This window comes from Natrix helvetica (genome assembly GCF_964273705.1).
Source record: "Natrix helvetica genome assembly, chromosome: 1".
NCBI classification, from domain to species: domain Eukaryota; kingdom Metazoa; phylum Chordata; class Lepidosauria; order Squamata; family Natricidae; genus Natrix; species Natrix helvetica.
This window is the reverse complement of record NC_138548.1, coordinates 98,930,484-98,953,585: the sequence shown is the minus strand read 5'-3', so window position 1 is coordinate 98,953,585 and position 23,102 is coordinate 98,930,484. Positions and strand designations below refer to the sequence as shown.

The 23,102-nt window shown below is 36.9% G+C and overlaps 1 protein-coding gene across 3 annotated transcripts in view; it reads right to left on the bottom strand.

Annotated features, from left to right (window-relative positions):
- HIPK3 (homeodomain interacting protein kinase 3) overlaps positions 1–23,102 on the bottom strand; it is a 62,347-nt gene that overhangs the window by 15,315 nt on the left and 23,930 nt on the right. For all 3 annotated transcript variants that reach the window (XM_081937928.1, XM_081937929.1, XM_081937927.1), the window contains exons 2-8: positions 21,974–23,075; positions 8,139–8,262; positions 5,773–5,892; positions 3,960–4,046; positions 2,831–3,015; positions 2,092–2,251; positions 140–263 (exon numbers count right to left, since the gene is read on the bottom strand). In XM_081937928.1, coding sequence (XP_081794054.1) covers positions 140–263; positions 2,092–2,251; positions 2,831–3,015; positions 3,960–4,046; positions 5,773–5,892; positions 8,139–8,262; positions 21,974–23,073 — 1,900 coding nt within the window. In that variant the 5' untranslated portion in view covers positions 23,074–23,075. The remainder of the gene's footprint in view (positions 1–139; positions 264–2,091; positions 2,252–2,830; positions 3,016–3,959; positions 4,047–5,772; positions 5,893–8,138; positions 8,263–21,973; positions 23,076–23,102) is intronic.

Genomic DNA, 23,102 nt, shown 5'->3' with positions numbered 1-23,102 from the left:
TCCACCACCACCACCACCACCCCTCAAAAAAACCCAGAGCAAGATGAGCCTACCAGTGAGAGCATATGCCTGTGTATTTCAATGATAAAATTATTTAAATTATTTTTTAAAAAAATATATATTAAAAATTAGGTCAAACCTTGGACAGCAGGGGGGCATATAATCAATGTTTGATGAAAAGCATCACTGCAACCAAACTGAGCAGTTCCTGCCTGTAAGGGTATTCCAGGATGCATAACTGCATGCGCTGTTGCAGCTAATGTCTGAAACAATAAGTATGTTAAAAATCAGCAAACAGGCTGTTACACTTTTAAGGCTAAGCTAAAATGTACGGTATTTTGCTGAAAACAAAACAAAATCATATAAATAAGTCATATAAATAGGTTTATGCTTGGTTTACCACAATTACTTTAGGATTATATAATGTTCCTGCTAGGATAGTGGGAAACAAACACCATACATGAAATTCAACTTGATACTTAGCACAAACCAGCAAAAACAGCATTTGACCACAGGAGGGCACTATAATAAAACATTTTAGAGTGTACAGCTTCAATTGTGATTGGCTTGGTTTTTGTAAAATGTTTTCCAAGAGAAGTTCTAGACCAGCATTGCTTCAGAAACCTAGGGTTGTGGGGTTCTATGAGATTACTTTCCTCCCACCCCACATTCAAATGCAGTCAAGATCATCCACAGCAATTTTTAAGGAAAAGTTATAGGTTGTCCTTGCTTATTGTCCACTCATTCAGTGACAGTTCAAAGTTTCAACGGTGCTGAACAAGACAGATTTAAAATAGGTCCAAATAGTTGCAGCTGCTTCAGCGCTCCGGTGGTCCCACAATCACCATTTGTGACATTCACTGCCAGTTTCCAACAAGCAAAATCAATGGGGAAGTTGGTAGTTGACTGTGGGATGTGGGAACTGCCTAGGATTCACCTAATGACAGCAATCAGAATTGCAGTCGTAGGTTGGTACTGTCATATGGCACCTCGCCTTAAGACCGTGTTGCTTAATGCCATGGTCCCTGCTCCCAATTACTATCAGTAAGTGATAACTATCCGTATACCTCTATCATTAAACACATATTTCTTTGGTTAAAACATTAACCTTCCAGAGAAACGGAAAAGATAATTTTTGCATACAGAATAAATAGTTTAGTTTTTATTCTTCTGATTAAGTGGAACAATTTTCTGGGACAGTAATTGGGAGGTTCATTTTTGTGGACTTCAAACCATTTTAATATCTACGTTTGCATAATTGCATTACAACAACACAAGTTCCTTTTTACTTCTTGCTGGGGGGGGGGAGGAAGGGGAGGGTTTTTTATACTCCAAAAGTATGAAAACTCCTGTTCTAGAAAACAAATGAAATTACTGAGCTTAGTTATTGCTTCAGATTAGAGTGAAAGGAAGGGCCATCAGTGCAGCCCTCCTCCTTCTTGAGTAAGGGATCAAAGTAAGAAGCCAACACAGAAGGATAAATCCTAAAATGTAATCCCTTGTGGATTCTCAACTATTTATATTTTCAACCATGTAAACGTCCATGGAAGTTCAGGCATGGCAAACAATAATGCTTATGGCTGCAAGCAGCATGTAATAGACTTCCTCATCTTCACCCAAAGGAAAACCTGCATGATTACTATGAGACCTGTCACATACAGATCTCTCAAGGAGGAAACGTGAACATTCTATTTAAGGTAATACAAATAAGCCTGGGAATAATGAAGCGCTTGCATTTCCTGTTTCCCTATGCATCTCAAAACGTAGTCAATATTTTGCACGAAATGAATGAAGACACTGACATATTTATCAGGGTTATCTTTCTGTAGGTAAGAGCTTGCATCAGATGAATGGATCATGCCAGTGCTGATTTTTCTAACGTTTAATTTACAATTCAATTCAAACTATAATGAAAGTTAAATTGCATAAAACACCCTATACCCACACTATCCAACCCTGCAATGAATCTGCAGATTCATATCTTTCTTTTTCTACTACTGCGATGACTCTATTACAAAGGTGCCCCCTTCTAAAGTTTCAGAAAGAGATAAGGGGAGAAAGAAAAGCTTTTGTCAAATTAGAAATACTTACCTGGTTCTGTACTGCGCCAATCTTGGTGAAATTAGGCATCAGACCTAGTGCGTTGCTTGCAGCAACTGGTGCCAAATGTATTGTTTTATTGCAATTGCTTATCTCATATGAATTTGATCGGTACTTGCAAACATCCATGATATGAAAAGACGATGCCGCACTATTAATGAGAGAAGGAGAAAAGAATTGTCAGAAAGACTGAAGTACTCCATATCCTAGAGTCAAACTGAGTTTTTTAGAAGTAGCTAAAGTACATACTCACTGTGGTACTGACTATACCACAGCGATTAGATTTCATATGCCAATGACTACCGAGGTCCTGAAGTGATGCAAACAGTGCATATGTTTAAAAGGCATCTTGCTTTCCCACTCTACACTGTTAGAAAATTATGATTTCTCCCTATACTAGTATTTTACTCTGTACACACAACTGCATATGCATTATAAATGAGCACATTAAGGCAACAAGGGATAAGACAGCAATTTTGATCATGTGCAGTTGTACAAAATACACAATAGAGTAAAAAACCCGAACACTTCTAATATTCATGCCCTTATCAGCCGTCTGAAATCTGCCTCAGCCGCATCATCGTGAAATGAACACTCATATACTGGAAGCGACCATTGTCAGGAGAAGGTTTTCCAGAGCCCAACACCACAGATCATACGCAACACATCATGGTACCCAGTGAAAAAGGCTCAACCAGGATCATTATGAAAAGTGTCTTATGGGACATACTGGTTGCTGTGAGGAAAATCAAGGAGGTGCTTCATGGTAACGAAAGGATGGCTCAGTGTGTCAACCGGAGTGATTCTCAAGTTAGCATCAATCAACAGCATTTTCTTTAAAAGGCTGACAAACTCTCTTCTGTCCGCTTTCTCTGCCAAAAGATCACTTCCTTCTAGATCCATCACCATGTTCACCTAGCATTGAACAATTAGATGCAAAAGTTTGTTTCAGGTTGTTTTCCAAATAAATATGAATAAAACAGCATCCTATAATAGAACTACGAGATCACCAGTAGCAAGTTCTATGAATATGAATTAAATCCAGAAAGATTTCATTCTACATTGTATTACAGCGTTTATATCTCACCTTTTCTCCAGAAATTCAAGGTCTCCCTTGAATTTTTACTCCCTTGAACAACACTTTGGGAAGTAAACTGGGAAGAGAGTGCAACTGGCTGAAAGTCACCCAATATAGTAGGGAGGCTTTCAGATTTCAATATGGTGAATTGGATCAAGTTCAATTAGTTATATTACAGTAGGAAATATAACCTACTGTTACACTGTTATATACTGTAAGATAACCTACTGTTATTCAGAAGAGTGATAAACAGCAGTGGTGAAAGAAATATAGGAACTGCTAATAACAAAATAACTTGAAAGTATCACAGGTATAAACAGGCATAATAAAGAAACAAGTGTTCTTCAAGTGCCAGATTAAAGACCAGCCCCACTTTAATGTTAGTTTATATTAGTTTAATGGTATTATAACAAAGGATAATTCACACTATAAAACAAAGGATGCTAAAAATGGCAAAGAAATAACTTTTCACATCTAGATTTTCAAAATTCTTGGGAGGCATGGAATTTTTATACATTATTAACAATATGGGATGGGACTGAGGCAAGAGGCAAACCGAATTACTTTTAAAAAATTCCATTAATTTCACATGCAGTGATAGAACATGCAGATGAATACATAAATCTGGATATCATGCTATTCAAAGTGCCCCCTGTAAGCAAAGCTCCAGATAAAACAAAAGGGAGAACTTTGAAAGTGAACAGAGAACATTTACTACACAATAAATAAGAGGTAAAAGGCTCTTGATACAAAATATTTCAATGTATACACATGTACTCACATGCACTATATCATCCAAACAGTTGAAAATGTATTTCCGGGCTTCTTTGGATTTCATACCTGTTTCACCTTCATGTTCTTCCAGTGTCTTCAGAAATGTGAAGGTAGGGGAAAGATGCATATATTATTCTTAATATACTAGTGTTCAGGGCAGAAAACCGAACAGTAGAGATTACAGTACTATGCCATCTTTTTACTATTGAAAAAATATGGACATTTCCAAATATAAAAAGTGCTCCATTAATTTCAGGTGTCATGTAACCCACATTTTGGGTGCTTGACAATGGGCTCACCTTTATGACTGGTTGCAACATCCTATGGTCACATAACCACAACTTGTGACTCTTTTGCACATTTCTGGCATTTTTGCCAGTTTTTGGCAAACAAAAAAATGCCCATTCAAAAACTAATGGGTTCACATTTATGACTAGTTTGGTTAACAAACTCAAATTAGCTAATGACTATGGTGATTCGCTTAATGATTGCTGCAAAATATGTCATAAAATCAGATCCAATCAGGTGGATGCCTCATCACCATAACAACTTATGACCAGAAATATTTCCCAATTGTAGTTTTAAGTTGAGGACTGCCTCTATTGATAAGGTCTCCTAATGGAAGGTCCATTAGTTATAAGATTTTTGAACACGGCATTATCTTTCAGTTCAGTGTTAACTCCACAGTATGCTATTTCCTAATGTTCTTTCTTGAATAAATCAAAACTCAGTCTCTGTCTCCTTCATAATAAATGGATATATATAACATCGAAAAAGCTTTTCACAATGGAAAACTTTATTTAGAAGAATGAAAAACTTTGTATTGATGACTCTAAGGCTCCAGAAGTTTATAAAATCTATAAAAACAATCAACCACTTAAATAAATAAAATGCACAAAATTCATAATATAAAATTAACCATTATAACATAAGATACCATCACAGTACAAAATCAACAATCCACCTGGCATTCCCATTCAAACAGATACTCCAAAAAGCTCCATCTTAATTACTCTTCTAAGTCAATACAGGTGAATGCCAACTAAACTTCCAGAGGAAAAGACATTTAATAGAGGTGGAGAAACAAACCTTTAACATCCTGATTTTTGGGAGATGCAAATTAGACAAGTCACTTCTAACCGAAGTAGGCAATACTGGAAGCATCTGGGCTTCATAGGTTAACATTAGCACTTTGATATATATATATTTAGAAGCTTACCAGAAACCACTGCAGCAAACACAAAATTGAAGGTGTATTTTACTGGTCAATAAACAAGCCAGTACATTTTGCACCAATGTAGCTTCAGATAGTCTTCAAAGGCAGCAACATGTAGAGTGCATTGTAGTAGTCAATTCTGGAGGTTAATTACTGAAGCAGAGTCCTGCTGCTTCATAAATTAAAAGAATCCCTCTTTATACACCCATATAAGACTTACATTTTCTTGATAATCTGCTGCTTTTATAAGCCTTGAAGCCTTTATGTTGTTTGAAAAATAATTTTCTTTACAAGTACAAGTTATATTGTTATACAGTGTCCAGGATGTTTTGAACCAAATAATGGCACTAAAGCTGCATCCAATTGCTATTGTATATAAATTCAACTGAACATTACTTCTGCTTGAATCCCAATGTTCATTGTTGGGAAACAAATCAAACAATCCACAGCAAAATTGTGTTTTCCAAATCATTATCCAGAAAGGGCAGACATTTCAGAGAGAATAGTGACAAAGTATCTCTTGTATGGCTTGGTAAATTATTTCCAAAATACATAGCCAAAAGCATAGAACACAGGAACTTGTTCTCATGAGGACTATCACTACCTTTAATCTCCAACCAGAATAGGGTGCATCTTTTTCTCTACAGAAAAATCGTGTGGTCTTCGTTCCAAGATTCAACAATTGCTCCACAGGCAATCCTTGTGTTTGTGAAATGTAGCGAATCTATAGAGATAAAAGTATCACAGCACTTTTTTCAACAATGCACACACCTATCAATTTTAGAACCTAAACAAGCACTTCACTGTACGTAATATAATTATAGAATATCACAACAAAGATGGATCAAATCCAGGCTGTAACAGAATATTTGAATGTTGCATTTTATTTAAGCAGACATTAATCTTTAATTTAAACAGAGGCAGTATCCAGGATTGTTTTAACTAAACACTTCAACAATTTTGAAATATCTGAAATCTGACATATTTTAGAGAGGTGAGAGCCTGACCCTTGTTATCTGGGAGGAGTAAGAGGCAGTTGCTCTTGAGGAAGGTGAGACGTTCCTTGGGATTGTAAGCTCAGTCATGTTTCTAGATCCATGCCCCATCTGCGAAATGGCATGTGGTTGAGTCCAGACAGTGATCATTGCCTCTTTACAGGAAGGGAATGGTGCCACCTGTCATAAAGGAGGTGGAAGTGCACCCTCTTCCCAAGAGGCCATCCATGAACCTCACAACTTTGGACATTCAGTCTCCAATCTTCCCTTTTTAGGGAAGTTGTTGAAAGAGTTATTGGCACACACTACAAAGGGCCCTGGACGAAGCACATTATCTGGATTCTTTTCAATCTGGATTCAGGCCAGGGCACAGCACTGAAATGATATTGGTCACACTTGATGATCTCTGGAGAACTCAGGATGGAGGTGGTGTGACCATTCTGGTCCTTCTAGACCTCTCAGAGGCTTTCGATATCATTGACCATAGTAGCCTTGTGTACTGGCTTTGGGGGTTGGGAACAGAAGGCCCTGTGTTACAGTGGTTCTCCTCCTTCCTCTATAGGTGGAAGGCTATAGCCCCTTGCAATATGGGGTGTCCCATGGCTCAAGAATTTCACCCCTTCTTTTTAACATCTACATATAACTGCTAGGGGAGGGGATGTTGCACATATTCGTTTAGTGCACCAATAGTGTCCTTTTCTGGACCTGGAGGTCTTGCTCATGTGGTCAGTCATGCTATGATCACCTCCTGTTTGGATTACTGCAATGCGCTCTATGCGGAGCTGCCATGAACTGCCACTTGAACTGACCCAGAATGAAGCAATGTGCACAATAATGGGGCCTCCAGATTTTTCCATATTATACCTATGTTGCGTGAGCTGCACCACCTTCCTTTCTTTCCAGGTGCAAATCAAAATGCTGATCCCTATGGAATATTCTGCCTCCATCCTCCTAAGTAATCCGTAAAAGCTTTGAAGACCTGACTTTCCCCCCCACCCCAAGCAATGGGATAAGATTAGAAACTTACATATCAGAAGTATGGCTTGGTGCCAGGTTTTGGGTTTTTTTTAATTTTTTAAAATGTGTTTACTTTCAATTTAGTTTTGTTTGTTGTTTTAAGTTGTGATTGGGAGCCGCCCAGAATTGGTTATAAGATGGGCAGCTTTATAAATACAATACAATACAATACAATACAATACAATACCAGAGTTGGAAGGGATCTTGGAGGACTTCTAGTCCAACCCCCTGACTAGGCAGGAAACCCTATACCGTTTCAGACAAATAGCTATCCAACATCTTCTTAAAGACTTCCAGTGTTGGGACATTCACAACTTCTGGAGGCAAGCTGTTCCACTGATTAATTGTTCTAACTGTCAGGAAACTTCTCCTCAGTTTTAAGTTGCTTCTCTCCTTGATTAGTTTCCACCCATTGCTTCTTGTTCTACCCTCAGGTGCTTTGGAGAATATCTTGACTCCTTCTTCTTTGTGGCAACCCCTGAGATATTGGAACACTGCTATCATGTCTCCCCTAGTCCTTCTTTTCATTAAACTAGACATACCCAGTTCCTGCAACCTTTAATAGTTTAAATAAAAAAAATTGTGACGTGCTTTTATATTGTGATATGGTTTTAATTATTATTCTTGTAAGTTCTCCAGAGCCACTTTTTGTGAGATGGGTGGCTATATAAATTGGCTAAATAATACTACTGACATAATTAAAAAACACATAGCTACAGATCTTTCTATCCTTGCAGCCTGGAATGATATGGAGATGTACAATCAGTGGCACTGATATAAACTAAAGGTATATTTTATATGTTTAAGTTATACAATAGCTACGTGTCATAATTTTGCTTTTCAAATTACATTATTCACCTGTATATAAATGAGAACTCTTTATTCAATTCAGTCTAACTCTATACCAGTCTATACCAGAAAATAAATATTCTTATAACACCAGTGCAGTATCTTTTACCTGATCGTACTCAAGGGCTCCTGGATATAGTGGCCATCCAAGGAATAGTTCAGCAATCACACAGCCCAATGACCACATGTCTATGGCTTCACAGAATGGCAAACCCAATATGATTTCTGGTGCTCTGAAAACAGAAGTGGCACAATGGCTTGTTGCCTTAGTTTTATATATAAATAATAACAAAAACATACATATAATATTGAAATATCAAGCCACATAGGCTTTCTGTTCCTGCTACATAAAGAACTTTACATTATGTCTTCCTCTTCCTTTTTCAAATACGAATCCTTTAATTTAATTCAGTTACATGTCACGGAAGTTGCCTACTGGATATTATCTTGCTTCTGGATAAACTATTTGAGGAATTCAATGTTTGAGCTATGCTTTTCTTAATTAACAGTTAGCATGTAAACACATTAGTGATCTTCTCTTTTTTGTATTAAAAGGATATGAAGAATTCTGACAGGTGCAATCTGGATTTTTATTTATTAATCTACCCCATTCATTATTTTCTCTGGACATTTATTACAATATAGTAACAATAACTGAATTTTCAAAAATGTTTGGGTGCCATGCAAATAAAAATGACCCTTCAAAAGGTTTGCAAAAGGAATACCAAAGGCAGCTGTTAACTCAGAAACTTTAATTCATGCCATCTTGAAAAATAGAACTCCTAAATATTTCAAATTTACGCTTCACATCCTAATGTGATCTGACACTCATGGTGAAGAAATTTCCCATGAAAAGCCAAAAATGGTAGCAGCGTAAGTAGTCTTTGTTGTGGTTGATTCCTTTGCTTTTTAATTTAAATAGTTTAACTATGTCTGAAATGATGTAACTGTTATTTTTAGTATAATCTTTATGGAGGAAGAAAAAAAAATATTTCTGAGGATGACAAATACCCTTATGTCATCACTCTGGAATGTTTTCAATATTCTGGGTAGATTCATGAATTAATATAAAATTACTCTATTCATTTCTTTTGCATGATGATTTAATATACTTCTTACAACTTCCTACTTTATTTATCTTTAAAACAAATTAACATACTTCACATTTTGTACTAGTTCATGCTTCACACCAGTGAATAGACAGATTTATTAAAAACTGAAAATCTTTCTATTGGAGTTCATCATTTGACTTACCACTTGCTGTATCTTTCTAGCTGTGCAATGTCCTTTCTGAAGTATGGTGCCTAAGATTGTGCACAACACCCCAAATATAACCATAATGAAATCGCATATTCATACATATTTTTCAACAATCTCTATGAAATATGTTTTTTCACACAATCATATATACTATGATCAATGGAAATGTAGTTCCCAGCAATTACAAATAACATGTTTATAGGTCCTGGATAGGCTATCTGTGACTCCAAAATGCTTATCACCAAAAATTAATGGCATATGTACCTGCAAATTTCCAAGTGTAAATTACTTGGAAGCTGACCTCTCTAGGGAGAGAGGGAAAAAAGAAGGGTATAAAGACTGAACTGAACCAGTTAGTCTTCATTTATTCATTCATTCCATTCATCTGCCCACCCATCCCCCACCCTGTAATGCTGCCAAACGTATGTAGAAGTAGCCTTCACTTAACTGTTCATAGTTATGATGGCACTGAATGACGGGACTAATAATTGGTCCTTAAAGTTCCAGTTGTTACAGCATCCTACAATCACATGAAAAAAATTCAGGCACTTGGCAACCAGCTCAGGCTTACAATCAGCTGCAATGTCTCATAGTCATGTGATTGCCATTTGTGACCTTCCCTGCCATTTTTAAACAAGCAAAGTCAATGGGAAATAGCAAGGAAACTTGTTAAGTCCCTTGGATACATCTCCTCCATGCCTTTCTGCACTCTTATAGGGCACTCCCTTCTTCCCTCCTTGCTTGCATACACACGCGCGCCACTCTCTCCTTTTCCCCTTTGCTTATACAAATGGTGCCTGCCTTTCTCCCTGAATTTTGCACACATCTACAGTTTCTCCGGAACCCGCCACCAGATCTTACAGATAGTAAACATGGCTAATTTGGAAAGCAAAGCAGGATGGTGTTGGTATGTGGTATTTCGGCGAATGGGCCGTGGCAAAGGGACTGGGATGGAGGGACTAGAGTTTATTAGCCCTGGCAAACAGCTAGGGGTGTGTCAGCGGAGGAGAAACGTTAGTAGCCAATGGCCGGAGGCACAACCCCGGTGGCGAAACAGGCGTGGCCAAGGGTATGAGGCGAACAGTCCCATTCCGTTACATTCAAGTGTTGTGTTTGCAGTTGTTAGCTTCTCCTGTAAGGAGTTGCAGTAGTGCAGGGATGTCCAACTCACATCATCATGTGACATATCACAATTTTTCCCCTTCGCTAAACCAGATGTGGGCATGGCCAGTGCCTGACACATCTGGGTTGCAGGCCATGAGTTTGACACCCCTGCAGTAGTGTATTGTACAAAATATTAGTTTGTGGCTGGTTAATCAACTCATCAGAATACATGACAGAACGTTTTCTAGCTGTTATTTTAAATGCTAAACTAACATATCAGAAACTTTTATGACAGACTGAGTAGAAGTCAACATGCTGGCCGAAATTTGTATTACATTCTGATGTCTGTATTTACTTAGTAGAGAAACAAAATACAGATTTCTAACCTATCATGCTTTAAAATTGATAATATATAGTTCAGTAAACATATATGCCATTATTCAATAAATATTTTGATACAACTAAGTGATTCTGATGTTTACATATAATTTTAATAAGGGGTAGTTTTACCTACACAATTAGTATATTTTCCCAAGAAAGGCGTTACCCTTTTTTGGACTAATACAAGTTGTCCTCGACTTATAAACACAACTGACCATAAAAATTATGTTGCTAACGAGACGTTTGTTAAGTGAATTTTGCTCTAATTTTTGACCTTTCATGCCACAGTTCTTAAGTGCATCATTGCAAGTGTTAATTTAGTAACTCAGATGTTAAGTGAATCTGGCTTCCACATTGACTTTGCTTGTCAGAAGAATGCAAAAGGGGATCACATGACCCTGAGACCCTGCAACTGTCATAAATATGAACAGTTGCCAAGCATCTGAATTTTGAATACATGATCAAAGGGATGCTGCAAAGGTCATTAGTCATATTTTTCAGTGCTGTTGTAACTTCGAATGGTCACTAAACAAACTGTTCTAAGTCGAGAACTACCTGTAAACTATTGATGGTTAAACTCCAGTGCTGAGATAGTATTAATTAATCCTTTCAAGAAAACAACTATCAAGGCTTTTTTCTTATTCAATATGCTTATTACAAAAGGTTATCATGAAATTCTTCTGCTAGTTCAGGCTTAAAACTGTTTCCATCCATGCTCAAGAGTCACTTAACTCAAGTTTACCTACTAAATTGAAATCCAAATATTTTACCAATAGTTTTAAATTATATAATTATTTTTAAATTGCCCAGTGTCACTAAGGTGAGATGGCGTAGAGAAATTAATTAATTAAATATAATGTAAGACTAGAATTTATGACCACAAAATAGTATAGTTAAATTTCAGCATAAACAATGATTCCTTACATCCCATGAGAGTATTGCCACCACTGGTGATCTTCTAAACTTCTAAAGCCAACAAGCTATCTTAGCTTCAGATAGAAAGCTCCTTTTGAGGGACACATTTTTCCCTATGAACCTTCCATAGACTAGAAGGCCCAACTGAGATAATTCTTTTCTGTGATAGCTTGTTTGTAAAATTTAAATCACAATTTCCTATTCTCATACAAAAGATTTGAAGGGGCGGGGGATGACAAAAGCTAATGCATCTAGTTTATTGCTATGAAGATTTTTTGAGGGTGCTTGCGCCTCTGTTGCTGATTATGTTTATTTGACCTCCATACTGTATAAATAACATGTGGAATTCTGGTAGATCTATTTTGAGACAGAAAGAGAGGGGAAAATGACCTGAATCAGTTGGACATGTCAGCCTTTCTAGGGTTACTAGAGATTACCAGTTCTTGTTACAATATGCACTCCCTCAGACCATCCCAAGAGCTAGTTGTACTACCTCGCTTTTACCAGCGAATATAGATTGGGTATTGAATAGATCAGGCCTGCACAACATGTGGATGAAAAAGGGCCACACTGATAATTTTAAAATAATCACAGGCCGCAAAGTAATACCTGGCATGTCGATCAGCTGTTTGATGGCTAGTGGAGCGCTGGCAACACTGGAGCTGGTGATGTCGGTGAGGCCTGGAGGCATTGGAGGCGCTTGGCAGAGTTTCTTATGGGCAGCAGGAGCAGATCCTTCCTGGTTGTAGCGACATCTGGTGGTGAATTTATTGAGTTTTTAAAAAACACTGGTGGGCTGCAGAGGGCAGTTTGGTGGGCCATGTGTTGCCCAATGGGCCATATGCTGTGCAAGCCCGGAACAGAATTTGTTCAAGATCCATACCCCTAGAGGAGCTTTGTTAACTAGTCCCCACCTCGAAAATTTCTCATTTCTGTTTCACTAGTAGAAGGCTTTCTCCTTCCAATATAAATAATGTACAAGAAGGATAAAATACCCATTCTAGTGTTGCTTAAATTATTTTCTTCCTTAAGGAAAGTCAACTGAAATCTTCAAAAGTAATGGATAAGGTTATCTTGGTTATCATTTTGGGCATATAATATTCTTTGCATTAATTTTTCCTATGGATCCACTCACATTTAAGAATACTGATTCTCTTTCAAGTATCTAATGTGTGTTTTCACTTATTCTGTCTAATTACTACCAGTGGTGATCTTCTAAAGCCAATAACTTAAGCAACTTCTTTAACTTTAAAAAGGTATTTTAGCTAAATTAGCTGAGGACGCGTAACTCTTTAGCGTACCATTTAACAATGGCTGGGTTCATATGTCTTATTAAGTTATTAAGCTTATTTCAAGGTAATTCCACCTCCGACTTTGAATGGGCTTGTAAACCCATTTATTTAATCTAAATGTACTGTGGTTTATTCAATGACAATCAACAATTAACAATGACATTGTTAAGCGAACAATGGCTTGGTGCATTATATAAACTAGCCAAGAATGCATTCTGGTCAAATTCTCCTAATTGACATCTCTTGGTAACATTTGTTATTACTTTATTTATTTATTAAATTGATATGCTATCTATTTGCAGTCACGAATCTGGTATGATGTGGTGTGATAAAAGCTATAGAAGTAGCTCTCCTGCATTTAACTTTTGTATGCAATGCATGAACTCTGGCTTGTCGATATTTCAACAGGTATTTAAAACCCAAGATTGGATCAAAATTCATTAATGTTCCAGATTAAAATATACAATATTATAATATGTAATAGCTTTTTTTTAAAGAACATTTTAATATCTTGCTAAGCAAAGAAGAAAGTGTTAAGACAAAACAGAAAAGAGCAATTAGCTTCTAGCTTACAGAAAGATTAATTTCTATAAAAATTGTAAGAATTATAAAAGTTAATAAAAGTCCATGGATGTGGTCTGTTACACAAAAGATCAGCAATATTTTACATAAAATAGAAACAAACAGTATAAGCAGTAAGCCTAAGAGAAATAGGTTCTATGCAAATTGCAAATTCATTAGGTCTTAAAGGTTCAAGACACAGCTTAAATAAAGATTAGTAAATATACACTCACTGTGTATGTGTGTGTATTTTCATGTCTTCTGCTACTGCTAGTTCTGAAACACGAGAAACTTGCATTTCTCAACCAGATTGCAATGTTAGCATTCTATCAGTATCAGGTGTGCTTCTTGGTGTGGGTAAGCCTCGTAATCTCTGATACATACTGTAACAGGAAAATGTACAGCTAACCAGATACTGCTGGGCTGCAATTTTTATCAGATTTTCTATCAACATTGATCAGGACTGAGGTATATTACCATTTCTATTATCCCTGAATTTCCCAAGCACAAAAGTATGCTTTCTATAACAGACTTTAACTACTATGAGTCTTCAATTTTCACATTATTTGAATTTTCCAGTATCTGTATAAAATATGTAGGTTTTTAAAAAATTCAAAGTCTCTTATATGAAATTAAGCATTTCAATCATTTGAAGCATATAAGCATTAATAATTTGAATTTACATATGTACACACACAAAATGTTTGTATGCTTCTCTAAAAGCCACTTGAAAAACATACAAAAGAAAACATATTAAAGATGTAATTCCCAAGAAGGGGTAAGAAAAATGGAGAATGAATCAATGTACAAAATCTTAGCAGGGATCTGAAAATTAAAAAAGATAAATACAGGAGACAGAGTGATAGCTCACCAAGGAAAACTAAAGACACATAAACTGTATTTATAAAGTTGGTGTCAGAAAATCTAAAGAAAAAAACAAAGATTTTTCTTACATATCCAAAATAAAAGCTAGACTGAAAAGTACTACCTGCTCAGTGCAAATGGAAAAAATATAATCAATAATGAAAAAAGACAGAGCTACTCATCTCCTATTTTGGCTGAGTTTTGCCTAAAAATAATCACTCAAAATTAGCACATAGTTGTAAAAACAAATCTTTTCAGAGTAAACCTTTTTTTCCCTTAGAATGTAATATAACTATTGGAAAGCTAACACAGTAGAAGACAGAATAAGTTTTCTTGATAGTTATTAAAACTGGAAGAGAATTGAATTAAATTCAATGGAAGTTCTCATGCCGAAAAAAAATTAGGAATGACTATAAACTATTAAGTTTTTAAAAAGCCCCCTGTAGAATTAGATCAGATCTGGAAGTTTCAGCAAACTTCCAGTTTGACAAATTCAATTTTCTTCTGGAATGCTGTATCAGATTTATTGAAGGAATGTAAATTCCAATTCAACATTCCTATTCCAGCCTCGATTTGGGGTGATTTTTTGGCAAATCTATTTTCTAATCTTAACCAGAGTCTCTCACACAAACATGCATATGACATTTTAGTCTTTGAACTATCAGAAATCAAATTTGTCTTTCAATGTCTCTAATAAGATGCCTGGATAATTTTCTACTTCCAGAGCTCTTTAAGACTCATATTGATTGGTGTGCCCTACTATTAGCAAAGCTGTTCAGGTTGCATTCCAGTCGGATGGGAAGTTGCCGGAATAGTTCCCCTACATAAAAAGGGGTCGAAAAACTATAGACCAATAATGCTTTACAAGAATTGTGGCTAAGATGTATGCAAAACATATGATGAGCAAAACACAAGATTGGGTAATGGAAAGAAAGTAAGTAGAGGAACAAACTGAATTTAGACCAGAGTGCTCCACAATAGATGGTTGTTTTACTTTACACCATCTTTTAACAAAACAATTAACAAATGGCAAAAACCTGTTTACGGAATTTATAGATCTTAGTGCAGCTTGTGATTCTATAAATAGAAACATTTTGTGGATGAAATTGGCCAGCTTAAATATGGAACCCAGATTCTTATTCTTGGTGCAGACGCTCTACTCAAACACCCATTTGAAAGTCTGTACAAGTGTAACTGGTTCTCTAAGAGTATACCCATCATCAGTATGCTGATGATATCAAATTATATATCTCCACCCCTGGCGAATTAAGCAATGCCATAAATATCTTATCCTGGTATATGGACGCTGTGACTGGATGAGGAACATGAAACCTCAGTTGAACCCAGGCAAAACTTTGGTTTTGGGGGCTCGCTGGTTCCAGGACCATGACATCTTTGGTGTTGGATAGGGCTGTACAATCCAGGGGTCCTTATAGGATCATGACTCCTGCTAAATGAGCAGATGGCATTTGTAGCAAGAAGTCCTTTGTGCAGCTTCGTCTTGTGCAACAACTGTGCCAGTTTTGGATTGGAAGGTCCTGCTTACAGTCATTCATGCTCTAGTTACAGTCAACATAGACCTGACCCTGAAGAACATCTGGAAACTTCAGCTAGTACAGAATAAACCAGCATAGGCAGTTATGGTCTGGCTGTGCGTTTGCTTCTAGGTCCAACTCAAGGCGCTGGTTTTAATCTTTAAAGCCCTTTGTGGCATGGTGGTGGGCTACCTGGGGGACATCTCCCTTGTATCAGCTTGCCTCCATTAGATCTGGAAAAACAGGGCGTGCTACAGGTCCTATTAGCTACAGACCTACAATTGGTGAGTCGCAGAAGACACGCCTTCTCTGCTCAGGTGCCCACTTTATGGAACAGCTTGATGGAACAGCTTGAACTTAGATTAGCTCTATACTCCCCTTTTACGACTTGCATCCTGTAACTAACTTTGTGGTAGAGTCGGGGCAATTGGATGGAAATTAGATTAGCTCTTGATATTTGTATCGCTTTTGATATTGCAAAAGACTAGAAGGCCCAGACCTAATAATGTAATCAGAGATTGACTTAAAGCAGAAAAAGAAAACAAAAAAGGACACATTTTTGCAAATGTGCCTAAGTATGTCTTCGATTAAGAGGGAAAAAAATTAAATCTTATCTATAGCAAGCAGCAAAAAACAAGAGATGCATACGAGAAAACTATGGGAATGCCCTATTTTTATATTTATTATATTTTTATTTTTGTCTTCCTCCATAAACCTTTAGTGGCACATATTACTTGCTCCTTAAAATTTCCCCCACAACAACACAGATTTGATTGAAAGTGTGTGGCTGTTCCAAAGTCAAGCAATGAGTTTTCATGTCCAAGTGAACTAGACTTGAATCTAGGTCTCCTGGGTTGAACACTTAACCATTATATCACCACTTTATTATTCAAAATAAAAATAAAAAAAGTTATCAGTTTAGTTAAGCTGCTTGAGAAAACCCAAACGCCAAAACAATAACATCTGTCAATCAGCAGCATATTTAGTCATTACCATTTTCAGTTTGTTTACATTTATACCAGCCAGCTGAACCAGATCGTGTTTTCAACCTTGAATGGGGGGGGGGGGGGAGAGAAAGAGTAGAGCCAGGCAGATCATCTCCCCCATCCATGGTCATCCTCCTCCAACTTTTTGTAAGATGAAGCTTTTCAATTAAATAAAGCCCATCTTAACAAACTGCCTTTACACATGTAATAGCTGAGGCCTTCTTGACAGTAACTACACTTACAAACTAAGAGTCGACTTTGAGCAGCCTGACCTTGAGCAAAATGAATACACTTAACTGAATGTACTTCTGGCTTATTTCACTGCAGCAGTGAAGCAGCCTCACCATCTATAGTAGTCAACAGTTTCTGATTTCCACCCCCTGCCTATTTTAAGCTATCCCCCACCCCCCAACATTTCAGTGATGCACAGTTCAAAGTGATAGAATAACATCTGAGGCCACATTCCAGCTCAAGTTGTTTACAGAGGAATCTTGGTCCTGTTCTCATGCACTGCTTTTTTCATCAATGACTGCACTCTTGTTTTTATTTCCAAAGCCCAAATAAAGTATTTCGGAATAATCCTTGAGCAACTAAATCAAAAGGAAATGTTCGTGGAAGTTAACTGAATCATAGCAACACGTGAAAAGATGAAAACAATAAAGATTTTTTTTTTCGTTCAGAATACTATATTTACAGTGTTTCTCATCTATATTTTGCCATTAAAACTAAACAAATGCCCACATCTAATTTTACCTTATCTGTGGGACTAATCATAAAACATTCTCAAATTAATCTATTTAGAGTAAGTTTCTCCAAAATGGCACAACAATTCAAAGGGCCAAAAATTACTGCTGGTTTATTTTAAAATTACTTTTCACCAGGTACAAAAATGCCACCCTAATTAATAAAACAACTAATTAATCACCCTTCATAATATCATTTTTCATCTAATCTTGGACCAGAAAATCCTAATACTAGTCCCATTATTGCTGTTCATTTCTTTAAAAACAAACGTATGGAGTTTTAAATAATTTTTGCAACTTGGATCAACTTCTGGAAGTTGTTCTCTGACAGCAAGACTCAAAAGGAGATACCTAAAATATTTCCTGTTTAGTTCTCAAGAGATATCCAAGTTCATGAACTTACTCCATTTTAAACTCCAGTTCCCACCATTAATTCATCATATACTACTTTACCATATAGGCAGCAGTTCACTCCCAGTTACAGTTACAATAGTAGATACGCTTTAATACATTGCTTTTTCTCCTTATTTCTAGGATTTGATCCTAAAAAACAGCAATTAAACTCACACCCAAAGTGCCCTATATCTTAAAAATCTAGTTCTATCATTACTATAGGTAGTTAATTTAAAGTACAAGTACTATCTTAAATTTAGTATTAAGAAATTAGTTCTAAACTATTACCATATGATTAGTAGTCTGCATTGAATTACAGTGGTGCTTTCTTTTTTATCTTAGACTCTATACTCAACTTTGGGTGAAAAGATAAATAATTTTATGCCTGTAACTAATCAACATCTTAAATATTGATATAATTTTTACTTTCTTTTTAATTTTAATATTTTAAAGATTTTAAATACAATGTTGATAATTTTAAACATGTTAAATAAACATTACTGAATTTAAACCTGCATTGAAATAATATAATGTATTGTGGTTTACATTATAAAAAAAAATTTAAATAAAATTTTGAAGAAACTTCATGGTGATAAATATAGAATGCATATAGACATAATAAATGCTATAGAAGTGTTTTGCTGTTTTTCTATTTAATATTTAACAAAATAACCTGGGGTGGGCTGCTGGGGGTTCACACGGGTTCGGGCAATCCTCTAGCTAGAATTCTGCCCAGTTTGGCAAATCCCCAAATGCCACCCCTGGCTGGCCACGTCAATCCCTCCCCCCACTCAGGAGTCTCCATGCAGCCCATTCATCATGCCAGGTAAGTACATGAAGGCTTGGGGAGGGAGGGGAATGGACCTGTTTCCGATCTCTGGAGCCCGGGGTAAGCAGTTTTTGTCCTCCCGGAGACTCGAGGAAAGCCTTCGGAGCCTGGGGAGGGCAAAAAAACAGGCCTACAAAAAGTTCCAGAAGTCTGGAAATGGGGCCCACCCGCCATGGTGAAGGAGACTGACTAGACCATGCCCACCGTGGCCACCCCCACCCAGCAACAGCAACCCCTTGCTGCAATTTTTGAAGCCCACCCCTGAAAATAACATTCCAGCTAAATAATTTGCTATAAATTATTGGCTTTCAAACTTTTTCAGTGTATGACATGGTTTCCCAAACTGTGAGGTGTGCCTCCCTTTAGGAGAGTCCACGAATATTAATGAAGAAATGTAAGGCTGTCACAAGAAATCCACTTTTTTCATACTACTGTTTTCATTGTTTGTATTTATTTGGTGTTTGGATTGTTACGGGAGGAATATACAATAAGATTATATATAATAAGGGAGGTGTGATGGCAAAACGTTTAGGAACTGCTGGACAATGGAACCTGACAATAATAATAATGCCAGAACACTGATCTAGTGATAGATTTCTAATGACAGAAAATTGGCTGGATCTATCCTTTATATACATTGATACAAATGACATTTCTTCAAAGCTATTTGTTACTATCTGAAGTACTGTCTGAAAACCAACAGCCTTTCCTCAGTTAAAGACACGCACTCTCCACAATACAGTAAATTCACCAGTAAAAATTTCATTCAATGACCATAGATATAATATAGCTGTATATTATCATTTATCCTTATTATTTTCTTTACTCCCCCATCTTATTGGGATGATGATGATGATGATTCTGTTGCTTTACATATACACTGAGAGCTTCTGCATAGGAGACAAATTCCTTGGGAATCTAATCACCCTTGGCCAAATAAATTATGCTGATAAATACTGCAAATATGAAACAGGCAATATGTTCAAAAAGGGGAAGTATCAGAATGTGATTCTTTACATTAGTCCCTGTTTAGCAATCAAAATTGTGAAGGACAATTTAGTGGCCAACTGAAATCATCATTGTGCTTATGATTTTACTTCAGCTTTCCTTTGCTTTACAGACCTGCAAAGGTCATAAATGTGAGAATTGGTTGTAAAGCTACTTTTTCATCACTGTCGTAAGTGTAAATGATCAGTAAAGCAAGGATTACTTATGTTTTTTCTTACATTATTTTCTCTATCCAATCACTCAGAAACTATTGCAAACTATTGAAAAATACATTTAAGAGTCCATCCTGTGTCAGGTCCCCCCAAATTCCCTTAGAAAAAGAGGCAGAGTATTGATAACTTATCAGAATTATGGAGATGGGTCCGCCATGACTGGCATCTATGGTATATGGTAATGCAAGAACCCACTAGCTAACTGACCCAGATGCTTACTTTTTTCCCCTCATTCTCCACAAGAAAATCCAGAACCAGAAGGCTGTGAGATCAGGATGCTTGGGTTTGAAAAGAGGTTCCGCAGCAGTAATGGGTCTACTCAAATACAAGTCCTTACTTACAGTAACCTCTGTAACCAGTTAATCATCAGCTGTACAGTGATCCAGACTCCAAAGGAGAAAAAGTAATTCTGAGCATGTATTGGTACACATACACACTTGTTGTCACCTTCTTAAATGAGACTTTTTGAAGGGGATGTCAACAGGTGCAATCTACACACCCATACAATCTCTTAATTACCTTTCCCCTTTGGAATTTGGATCACTGTACAGCCTTTCCAACCATTTAATGAGCAGCTGGAGCCGAGAGAAGATCCTGCATTCATCAACAGAAAAACCTTCAACTTCAGAATACAGGTGCTGGAGCTATATTTGTATCAGACTTTTATCTTGTTTGTCCCATTCCTGATCTTCAATTTCTTTCTGACTACACTTCTCTATGACCTGGTACCATTTACTGCTTTCCAACTGAGTCCCAGTGATTAACGTATCATAACAGAGAATGGGTAAGGGAATTAAAATAATTATAATTTCTGCTTTTTGTATTAGGATTCCTTTAGCCCAGAAGGAATGGATGATTACAGGATAGTTTTTGTCTTGGAGTGATGAGAGCTATAAGAAGGGGTATGATGAAGCAAACTGAGCAGGACCATGTCATATGTATGGGCATTACAGTTGGTGAATGAAGTTAGACCTCCTTTGTAAAAGTTTACACTGCAGGTTTTTTTTTCCTCGTTAGAAATGGTGGATAACCAAGTCATTGATTTTTAATCAAAGGAACTTTGGAATTATATAAAAAGGGGCGAAGAAGTTATAGAACACCCCACCTGTTAGCTTGATGAACATTAGCTTGTGGAATACAGGGAGACAAAACAAGAATTTATCCAAGGGGGAAAAAGGGAAGCTGTTCCCAAAATGCTCTTCATATACATACCTGAACAAAATTTCTTTGCTAGCTATATTGGAAACTTTCCCAAAATCTCAGAACAAATTAGAAACCATTTTGCTATCTGTAAACAATGTGTTGATCAGTCCTGAGTGTGCTTCATTTCCCCAGACAGATAATTTCAGAATATGTACTTAATTGTTTCCGCTTGTACATAGCCTTTTTCACAGTGTTCATGTTGTTCATTCAATGTAATGTCAACTTTTTACATGGTGCATAAGCAGACTCATCAAGACTAGCTGCCAACTATCACTTCATGATCTGCCATCTCTATTATCTAAGCTGACTGGAGCTGACGGTGAAAAAAATATAAAGCATTTTTAGTTTTACAGATTTCCCAGTGGACAATACTCTCCACACTGGAAGTGAAAAAACATATTCAGAGAGTACAAGCTAATACTTCTTTAATTATCCAGTATAATTTCTAATAATTATTCTAATTATGTGCTTCTCAGGATCTGTATGCATAACAAAACAATGAAGCTCTACTTAATTAGTCAGATACGGCTAGAAGCTATTTAAAGAAGTATCCTTACCAAACCTTATGCATTTTGGACTCTGGAAAACAAACCAATTTAGTTACGTAAGTCAATGTAGAAAATTCAAAACTTTCAGGTGTAAGATAGTAGGTACATACCTGTAATAGCGAGATTGCAAGTATGTTGAACAGACTGTCTTTGATACATGACTAGCAGATCCAAAGTCAATTACCTTAACTCGGTAAGGCTGCCGTGCTGGATCCACCAACATAATATTTTCTGGTTTGAGGTCAGCATGTATTAAACCAAGACTTTTTAGTTTTTTCAGTGCAGTGGCCACCTGTTGCAAAATAGGCCGAATTACCCTTAGCTGAAGAGGGCTAAATTTGTTTTGTTTGAGAAAGTCATACAAATTCTGTTCCAACATCTCAAAAACTAAGCAAGTGTGGTTATGATGTTGAAAGCACTCGTAGGCTTTCACCAAATTAAACTTGTCGGCATTCTCTGTACTTAATCTTCCTAATATGCTCACTTCTATTTGTCCTTGGCGTGCATAAGATGGGTGGTTCTTCAGGATTTTGATTGCCACTATTTCATTTGTCCCTCTTTTCCAGCACTTTACGACTTGGCCAAAAGTCCCTCGCCCAAGGAAATCAAGAACCTCGTAAGTATTTTTCGCAGAACACAATACCTCATGCTGTACTAACTGATAATCTCCATCACCACTGGTACCATTTGGTTTTGAAGCTGCAGTAGTTGTCATAACTGTCATTGGGTTTCCCAAGTTTGTTTGCAACATAGCAGGCAATATAGGCAGTTCATCAACAATCTGCATTGTGCCACTCTGGTTTTCTAACTCTTCACTCTTACGCTTCAATCCACATTGCTGGGGACGGTCCAAGATGGTCAACTCACTTTCCTGTGTCCCAGGCCAAGGTGCTTCCACTTGAGGTTGCTGTGCCTGCACTTCTAAGATTTTTGTAGCACCTGCAATAGTCTTTAAACCAACAGTGCTGGTCTGCAACAAAAAAGTCTCTCTTTGAGGTCTGTCAAATATATTTGTAGCTTGCAAGAAAGCACCAACCCTACTGGGAGGCTGAGTGATTCCAAAATTGTTACCATTCAAATAGAGCTGTGGGTAGGCTCTTTCATGATATACACAACTACTTGGCTCCACTTTCAGTTTCTTCACATTAGAAAAGGCACTTGGCTGAGTTTGATAAATATATGATGGATAGACCAAGACTTGTGAGGCCATACCTGAAAGAGAGAGAGAACATATTAAGA